The sequence below is a fragment of the Nicotiana tabacum genome, chromosome 2, assembly GCF_000715075.1.
Source record: "Nicotiana tabacum cultivar K326 chromosome 2, ASM71507v2, whole genome shotgun sequence".
Taxonomy (NCBI): domain Eukaryota; kingdom Viridiplantae; phylum Streptophyta; class Magnoliopsida; order Solanales; family Solanaceae; genus Nicotiana; species Nicotiana tabacum.
The window spans coordinates 88,842,938-88,852,957 of NC_134081.1; the positions used below are offsets into that span (position 1 = coordinate 88,842,938).

The 10,020-nt window shown below is 36.0% G+C and overlaps 1 protein-coding gene across 4 annotated transcripts; it reads right to left on the reverse strand.

The window, feature by feature from the left end:
• Nucleotides 1-4,475: 4,475 nt before the first annotated feature.
• Nucleotides 4,476-9,300, reverse strand: LOC107809340 (uncharacterized). 4 transcript variants are annotated; one of them, XM_016633946.2, is made up of 7 exons: nt 9,079-9,300; nt 8,860-8,919; nt 7,631-7,831; nt 5,990-7,436; nt 5,746-5,859; nt 4,884-5,029; nt 4,476-4,810 (listed from the first exon to the last, which is right to left on the reverse strand). In XM_016633946.2, exons 3-7 carry the CDS (start codon nt 7,718-7,720, stop codon nt 4,628-4,630), a joined length of 1,980 nt encoding a protein of 659 aa, XP_016489432.1. In that variant the 5' UTR covers nt 7,721-7,831; nt 8,860-8,919; nt 9,079-9,300; the 3' UTR covers nt 4,476-4,627. The 4 variants fall into 4 exon arrangements, with proteins under 4 accessions (XP_016489432.1, XP_016489450.1, XP_016489443.1 ...); XM_016633964.2 differs by having other exon boundaries at nt 5,990-7,429; nt 9,079-9,266; XM_016633957.2 differs by having other exon boundaries at nt 7,631-7,814; nt 9,079-9,265.
• Between the last annotated feature and the right edge of the window lie 720 nt (nt 9,301-10,020).

Consider the following 10,020-nt stretch of genomic DNA (forward strand, 5'->3'; position numbering starts at 1 on the left):
CGCCTGACTCCACCCGTTTTGTCAACGCTTTGGGCATATTCATTACCTCGAATTTTACCTCGAGCTCAACTTTACCTGGTCTCTCCGTAATTTGTTCGCCTCTTCGTGTACTTTCCCGGGATTGTTCAGGCTCGATCTTGTTGGGGGTATGGCTTTGGTTCTGTAGGTGTGCTATTGTCGCTTGTTGAGCCTGCAGCCTGTCGAAAATCAGCCGTAGGCTCACCCCATCACCTTCACCTTCGGACGCTTCTCAAATTGTTGGTCGCCCCTTCACCCCGCGCGAATACATTTTGCAGGATAAGTTGGCAAATTAATGTTGATGGCTACCTGCGAGTTAGCATCGACTGGGTCGGCAGCTGGAACACCGTTGGGATCGGTAGGAAGCACATTATTTCTAGGCACCACATTATTATTTTCGTCGTGGTGGCCTGATTCAGCATCAACGTTCAAGTGAGCCGACTGAGAGTTTGACATTTTTTGGCTGACCTGGAATTAAGATTTCAAAAAGGAATAATACATTATTACCCCCTCGCGTTGAACGATTTTGCCAGATGCTCCCTTTATTTTTACAGGAGTCCTATAACCCCCCTAGCTATGTTTGAAGTGTAATAAATAGCATATCTTAAGCTCATGTAGTGTAGAGAGTGTAAATCATTCTCTAGAAGAGGGTGACAGGCATAAATAGTTATTAAATATTTATTTTATTACCATTTTCTATTAAATATTAATTATCTTTCACTTTTTAAAGTTATGTTAAAATTTATGGGCCATCTTTTCTTTTACATAATATTTCTTTCTTTTTCTTATCTTCTCCATTGCCACATCTACCATCAGCGCCATTTTTACCGCCACTACACCACCGTAATAAACACTAGCAAGATCAATCCCTCTATCTACATTATGCTACTGCCACTTTTTTTGTCTTTTCTTCTTCATCATCTTTAGTTTTCTTTCCCAGCACCACCTATTCCTTCACTATCACCATAAACAAACCTTCTGCCAAAAGTAAAATCATCCAACTAATAAATTTTTATTTTTGGTGGGTTTGAATTCATCAACACTCTCAGTAACATCTAACACCTTTGCACTAATATTTTCCATCAAAATTACTTTTTGAGTGTGACCAATTTCTCAATAGAACAAAAATTTCACAAAATAAAAAAATATAATTTCAATTTTTGCAATGCTAGGTTAGAATTTCAACTTGCCAGAAAAGTTTGAGTCTTGTTTGAGAAAGATGAGAGAAGTTTAAGTCTTAGTCTCGGGCTTCTATGGCTTCTTCCGTTGTTGGAGAGTTCTAATTGTGTGGGGGAGAGTCTGTTTTGTCTTCATGACACTGCTTCCGTTCAATTCAGATTCAAGCGCCACTAATGATCTGGTGCTAGTCTCCATTCTCGCCGGTCAACAATTTTTCGGTGAGTGTCTACATTAATCTAGGAGTAAAAAGAGGAAGTGAGTTACAGGGATAAAGATAGTGAAATAAGAAAGAAAAGAAAAAAAGAAAAGAAAGATAATGAATAAAATAAGAAGAAAAGATAAATAGAAAGAAAAAATGAAAAAAATAAAAATTAATTGATTTTACACGTGGCAAATAAAGATTAGTATTTAATTCACATATCTTTTTTAAAATTGGGATTGGCTTTAAAAGGTGTTATTTATTACACATCAAATATAGTCAGGGGATTATAGGACTCCCGTAAAAATAAAGGATCCCTCTGACAAAATGGTGCAATGCCAGGGTGTATTTATGTATTATTTGTGTTATGGAGATTCCTATTAAATCACCACTATTATCCCACCAATTGATATCCCAAAATTAGGTAACAATTAAATTTGTATACGGTTTAAAGGATACGTGGTTTAATTCAACACGAATAATTAAGAATAACAGATAAATGAATTAAAGACGAAATAAAAAATCAAACCAATCGCAATGTTATGACCAAGCCTAATCTTAGATTGAACAGTGAGCTCGTCCTCAAATGGACCCTCGGTTTAAGCCCAGTTGCGAATGAAGAGCAGAACAAGTGAGTAATGCCTTTAACAGTAGCTAGAAGACAAAAGTAAACTTTTATTGCTTTGATTGTGTGTTACAATGTGTCAGACTAAAGAAAAACTTCTCTTTTATATAGTAGGAGGTTTCATACCTAGTATAAGTTTATAAAAGGTAAAAATCTTCTTTTTCCGGTAATTATTGATCCATAATCGATATCGAACGAGATTCGCGCTGTGATATCTGATAGAGGGAGAGTATTACAGCCCTCTATTCGTCATGCATAACTGTTCACCGTGTCTTCCGGGGTCTAGAACTTATACTCGGTCTAAGGCGCGTCGCTTTACCATGTACGATGTCAGATATATCATTCATTCTTGCCGGGACTCGATACGAAGGGTCTGGCCTCGATTACAATCTCGTGAATCTGTGCTCTCCCTTCATTCTCTCATCGGGGAATCGTGGTGGATGTATACAAAATTGTAGAGATTAAACATGGGATTTATACTTGAGAGAGAGGTCCACACAATTGGGCGATGAATGGCCTTCTACATGGCCTGCTTATTAGAATTAATAGTAAATCGTTAGTGTTATTTGTACATCACGCCCCTTTACAAATTTTAAATTTTAGAAATTGATTCAGCAACGTGCCTCATAAACTAGAAAATATTAGAGAATTTGGCATTGCATGACAATCTGATCCAACAATTGGCACAACAGAACTTTTCTTTTGGCATTTAGCTGATGGTAGTCCAAATTGACTATTTATCTAGAAAATATTGGCATCCACTAATCAAATTATTTTTCTTAAAAATAACAAAAGATTTTTAGCACTCTCTGTTTTTAATGGCAGCTATCATCCTAAAAATAGAGCTATCAAAACGGGCCAGCCCAACCCAAGCCTCGTGGGATTTTAAATTTGGTGGGCTAGGACGGGCCGTCCCACCACATGAATGGGCCTTAAAATGGCCAGTCCAACCCAGCTCTAAGAGGACCGCGGGCTAAGGCGGGCCGACCCTTCAATATTTTTAGAAAAAAGAATTTCTTTAAATCCTTAAATATTTTTTCATGACATAGTCGATTAATCATGTAAACAACTTATGTTTGCTTAAAGCGTACAAAAAGCTTGATGTTTGATGAGGAATCTCGTAATTGAAATGCAAATTCTCTATATCTATGGCTCTTTTTTTAAAAGTTACATGAATATTTTCTTAATGCTTTTCTTTCATTTTCCTCAGATTCAGGGATTGCTTCAATAAGTTTATATGTTGAAGTTTTTTAACTTAGGATTAACATCATTTGCTGATTTCATCATTATAGTCCATAAAATTTTTAAAATTTCTGAAATTTGCTAGTGGTCAATTTTTTTTTTTTTGTATTTAAAATTAATCTTTTTCTATACTGAAGAGCAGTTTAAATATTAATAATATATTAAAGTAATCCAAACTGATCATTGGCCACTTAAAGTAATATATTTTTTTGACATAAGATTATTATTGGCCACCTAAACTTTTTGAGTTAGTTATTAATTAAGCAAAAGAAATACTAATTTTGTCATATTACATGCATGTCAAAAATCTAAATTCTAGTTGATATGGAAGGGTAAATGAGCAATCTAGGGTTAGGGAATGGAGATTACAATTAGTAATTTTTTTAGTTTTTACTTTATTTAAATATTAAATATTTAATAGTTAATTAATTTAAATTTAATTAATTTTTGGCCCACGGGCCGGTCCAAGTCCAACCTCGGTCAAGCCTCAAGGGCCAACGGGCTAACTTGGGCCGAGCTTATAAGCCTCAGTTTTAAGTAAGCTCAAAAAATTCTTAACCCAACCCTACCCAAGTAGCGGGCTGGGTTGGGTTCGCCAAGCCCAATTTTGACAGCTCTACCTAAAAATAAGCTTCCATTTCCTTTCAAAGTAGAATCCGAGTCTCTCTCAATATTTTCTCCCAAATCTCCCTATTTTCTTTTTCTGGTTATTTTGATTTCCACTATGCATATCAAGTTTAGAGAGAGGTCTAAAATATAAACAATTTTAGTTGTTTATAATTTATTCTTGTCTGTATATACAAGTGTATAATACAAATATAATTATATTATTTGTATATCGCAATGTATAACACAATAATAATATGCACATCAAAACATATATTACAACCTTTTTTCCTTCTTTGTACATCAAAATGTATATCAAAATTTTATTTTTCTCTTCGCAATCTCAGTGTATTAACACATTTATAGATGCCTTATTCGGAAATTTCGAGACTCAAAATCATCCATTCCTATAATGCATATCGTGATATCATTGTATATCACACATCCGACAATACATAGCACGATATATAGTACGGTATACATACATGTATATTTGGTGGAGAATTAACTGTCTTGTTGATTCAGGATCTCCCTCTGAGATTTTAACTTCAAATGATACTTGGAGAAGAGAGTTTGAACAAAGTAATCAGCGAATTAAGCGAAAAGGAAGAAAAAAAAGATGTATTTTCCATCATTTATCTCACAAATAAGACTCATGATTAGCTCGACCGCTAATCATTTTATGGAACCTTTACAAAGAGAAAATTCCCAGCAGAAAATATTAACATGGGAAAGTTTTGCACAGAAAAAATGCTTATTTATAGAAGTTCCCACCCAGATTCACTGATGGACGATTCTGTTGAGTGTAAACATGGTGAAGGAAGAGAAGGCAACTCAGTGTGCTTGCTGGTTTCTGCGTCAACGTCTGCATACAAAACAGCCAATTGCTTGTATTCCTTTATCAATCTCTTCCTAGAAGCAAATGCCTCCTGTATTAGTTCCTGTCGTATAGCAGAGACAAAAACTGAGTTCAGGCTTTAAAGCAGAAGGGAAGCTTATTAATAGAGAGGTTACCTTGTACGACTTATATTTCCTTGGCCTAAAAGAAACCGTTCTTTGTAATTTATTGTCCACAAGAACACAACTTTCCTGCTTTCCCTTATCAGTTAGATCAATCGTTTCCATCCCAGGAAGATCAATGCAGCAATCATTCAAGCATCCTGCAAAAAGCATCAAAAGACACGGATATGAATGCCCAGGTCTGAGAAGCAACGCATCAATCTGAACAATATGAGTATATATGGCCATGAGTCATCTGTAGCTTCCAAGTTATTTGCTCTCAACCAAGAATTTTCCAAACCTTGTTTCAATACTCACCCTTATATTTCAAAAAAATAAGTAGAATTTTCCAAACCTTGTTTCAATCCTCAACCTATTCATGCTGATTTTGCTGGTTCCAAGATTGATCTAAATTGCTGCTGCGTGTTCCATGAAATGATGAGGATATAACAGGATAAACTAAATAGCAATCAACTAGTACGATTTTTCCAAACAAGGAATACAGCACCGAGAAATCTTATGGTTAATATTTTATAAAGAGCAACCCTTTTATTCTTCCATAAGTTTATAGTCGACAAAACATGCTAGTCAATATCATCCCTTCGCCCTCAAATTTCCTTTCTCATTTCTTTTTTTGAGCTCTCCTTCCGAAAAAAATGATACACTATGTTATAGCATCTTTTGCATTACTCAAGGACAATGAGTACTACGTACTAAGCAAGTAGTGCAGCAGGGATCTGAGTTTGCATTCATTTCTCATTATTCTCTTTATTTTCATACATGCATCATCATCTCGGCTGTATTCCCATAGTTTAATTGCGAGTACACATGAAATTTCAAAGGAAGGAAAGACAAACAATGTTGTTCCATGTTGTACCTATTTCTGCAGGACACATAAGAGCCTTCAACTGAGAGCTTGGATACCACTCAAGGTTATTTCTTATTGAACCAGAATCCCCAACTGACTCGTGAGAACTCGAGACGTTTACATCTGCAGAAGGAGAAATCTTTTGAAGCAGTAGATACCACAGAAAGAAGAGGAAGTAAAAACAGAGACAACTAAAAACTGGACAGTATTTATTTTTTACTCCACCAGAGGGTTCGAAGAGGAATCCACTTACCACTGAAATCCATCAACAATGCAGCAGCGCTTGAGAGAGCTGGAATGACAGCAACAACATTGTTTGCACTCGCTAAAGGAGTTGACAAGGAAGATGAGAGGCCAGTGGAGATACTACAATCGGACTCTGCTTCCAGTGAACAGTTTCCAATTGACAGGCTTGAAAATTCTGTTAACGGGGAAGAGTCTGATACTCCGGTGTCTACATCCACGCTTTCATTCTCTACAAGAACTCGAGAAAGTACAAGTTCAGATGACTGGAATGTATTTGGAGCGTCTTCAAATGCCCCCTTACTTGACTTATCAGAAACACAAGTAATATCGTCCAAGAAGCTTTTACAGACGGGCATGGACACCCCAAATCCTGCATCACTAAGTGAAGTTGGAGGTATATTAGATGTAAATGCTGGGGTTTGCGGCAAACTTTTATCTCTAATAGAACTTGATTTCTTGGGTGCAAGTTGATCCTCACTGGTGATATTGTCTTGCAATATCGTATGAGTTATTGAAACATTGGAAATGCTCTCAGCAGCATCAAAAAACCTGTTGCATCCTCTCTCATCCTCTGGGAAGGTTCCAAGTTCTGTATCATAAAATGAAGTTGGATGTGGGAACTTAGCCGTGATGGAATTTCCATGACTTTCCTCCATTAAAGATGGTAATGACTTGGATAAAGCAATATCTCCAAAAGAATTTGATTGAGCAGTGATTGGTTGAACCTCACTAGTGATGTTCCGTTGCAAAACAATCTGACTACTTGGTGCAGTAGAAATACAATTAATAGCATCAGGAGAACTATCAAACATTTTCTCATTCTTCTCAGAGGCACTGGATTGTGATTCAGACAAATTATCCAGAAATGAACTTGATCCCTCAGCCAGTGGTTGCTCCTCCCTAACAATATCATCTTGTAGTATAATCATCAGAGAGCTTGATACATCAGAAAAACAGTTATCATCATCTGAAAAGCTACCGCTCTTGGTATCTTTAGAATCTTTGTCAGAACATGATTCAGATGAAATTGTGGCTACCGAAGTACTTGATTCCTCATCTACCAGTTCTTCCTCCCTTGTTATATTCTCTTCAGAAACCTTACGAGAGCTCTTACAAGTTGCAGCGGCTCTATCATTTCCTACAGAAAACTCAATTTCTCCTTCTTCAGAAGCTACCACACCAAGTTCAGTTGAAGTTGAAGCATTATGGCTTTCAGGGGAATTGTCAGCATACTGATCTACAGATGATTGCTCTTTGATAGGGTTCTGTGTAGTGCCTGCGACTGAACTAGTATAAGTACCAACATCGTACTTTTGCTTTCCATTGACAGCTTGTGTTTCTCTTTTTATATGATCATCTATTGGGATATGAAAATCTTGCACCACACCCGAGTATAACTTTTTCATGCTTGCACCAACAGTTTGCACCTGATTCTCAACATATTTAACTGTGTCCTAATAGTTAAAAATTAGGCCAAATTAAAACCCCAAAATACTCATAATATGGTGAAATGTTCTGTCCATTCCAACAAACTACTAGAAAAATGTGGATTCCAAGGAAACAAAACAGCAAGAGAGAAAGCAGATATACCGAAGTATTTGACACATCTGGAAGCAGTTAATGGTCAAAACAGATCACATTTACATACCTTGGTTACAAATCCATCTACCTCCTGGCACACAGCCTCAAACTTGTGGTATATGTTTCCAATCCAACTTTTGCTTCTGATTTTCTCCATGGTGCAATGTAAGAGTTGATTTTAACACTAAATCCAGATCACACTTCAAAATCGTTTAAACAAGGCAATGTCCTAATCCAAAAAACAGTATCACCTGCCAAAAGCAATGACCTGCATAAACATCATGATTAATGTTCTGTCACATCACTCCAAAGACATAAATCTAGGAAGCCAAGCACATAACTGAGAACCCCAATGCAGCTGGATTTAGCTTCCTGAAAAATCTTCAAAAGGTATAGGCCACAGACATAGTTTTAAAAGCTATAACCTCTGAAAATTCTTTAACTGAATATCTTTTCACTAATTGTGGCCTAAATTTAGCGCAACGTAAGACAAATCAATTTAGTGCAAAGCTATAACATCTTTTAGTGCAACAACAACAAAAAAAAAAATAGTGTAATCCCACAAATGGGGTCTGAGGAGGGAAATGTGTACGCAGACCTTATCCCTACCTTGTGAAGGTAGAGAGACTATTTTTGATAGACTCTCGGCTCAAGGAACAATGAAAATAGAGCAACAACAACGTAATAGGGTAACGGAAGCGAATAACACAACATGTAATAATAAAGAACCAGGAATAAGAAAATACAAGAATAGTACTAGTACTGCTGGTAAGCAATGTAAGATAAATCAATATCAACTACCGGTGGTACCTGAAGCTGGAAACTTTTCAGACTTATCAAGCTATAAACCAAGCTATAATACCTTTAGCAGATAGAGAGTATAGCGAGATTGCGGTACCATACACTATTAAGAGATGAACTATTTACAAGTTTTGGGCTATTTGAGTTGAAAAAAGAAAAAAAAAATCAATAACAAAAGTAGAAAGCAGAGAATTTATAATGATTCAGCTCTTAAAAGAACAATAAAGAGAAAGATGAACAAAGATTCTATCTTTCAGTAACACAAAGCATCAAAGCCAGGACAAAAAAGGCATAAGCATACGTCAATAACCAAAAATCATCAGCTTAGAGGTCTTAATGTACTAAATTACAGTAGAAGTCAACTTAACAGTCGCAAGGTCTAAACTTTAATTTCTATTTTGACAAAGCAAGAAAAAACAACCCGCTTCCTATATTGCCATAAATATCAAGAAAAAAGTGTTAGATGATCGGAAGAAACAACAATGGTAAATTTACCTAGACTGTTGGAACATTATCACCAGCGACCAAACAACCACGGAAAGATGAAGAATTACGCTGTAATAAGTTGAAATAATAAGCAAAACCTCAAAGGGATTATCATTAAACAAAGATAACAAATTATCCAAAGGTAAAAGATAATATGGGGTTAACCCAAACAATACAACTTTGCAGAAAAACTGTAAGTGGGGAAAAGTGAAAGAAAGATGAACTTACGGGTAATTTACAGCGGCTGATAATGAAGAAACTGAAGAATTGGGAGAAGGGTTTTAGAGCTGTAAAAAAAATCTCTATGTATATATATTTAACAACTAAATTATGTACATGGAAAAGGTTTCAGAAATTGTTGGGTTGGAGTTTAGTGTTTATTTGGGGTATGGGATTTTCTAAACTATTTCCTTTTGTTAATAGGAAACTTCACTTTTTGTTTTGTTTCACTTTCTTTTTAATTATTGTATTACTATATTGTATTTACTATTGTGATATCATCTGGGATCACGCAACAGTCAATCCCAAAGTTTCTGCTCTTTTTCTTGTGAAGTCCTCCTTGAATTATACTTGTGGCAGCCTTTACATGATAGGATTTTCACCCCTTATTTCATGAAGGGTTGATGAAATTTAGGTTTAATAAGAAAATGGTTGCAAAATAGGATATGTTGGTCCTTCGAAATTTCGTTTGAATTTTTTTTTAAGGAATTTTCAGAAACCACTATTGTTCAGTGACTATTAACTTCCTATAACTACCGTATGCATAATTATTTCTTATAGCTAATATTAAGTTGTTACGATAGTGTATTCACTGTATTCGCGTTGCTATATTCATGAATACAGCAGCAAAAAGCGCCTAAAAATCAGGGCAATCCAGCTGTACGCGCATGTATTCATATGTATTTGAGTCATGTATTCATGAATACAGCAGCAAAAAACGCCTAAAATTAGGGCAGTCCAGCTGTACATGCATGTATTCGCGCTGCTGTATTCATGAATACAACAGTAAAAAGCGGCTAAAATCAGGGCAGTCCACGTGTACGCTATAACGACCCGGTCGGTCATTTTGAAAGTAGTAGCTCGTTCCCCCATTTACTGCTCATTTTGTACTTTATGGTTGTTATGTCACTTGTCGGGGTAGTCGGTTCAGGGCCGGAGAGATTTCGGAAT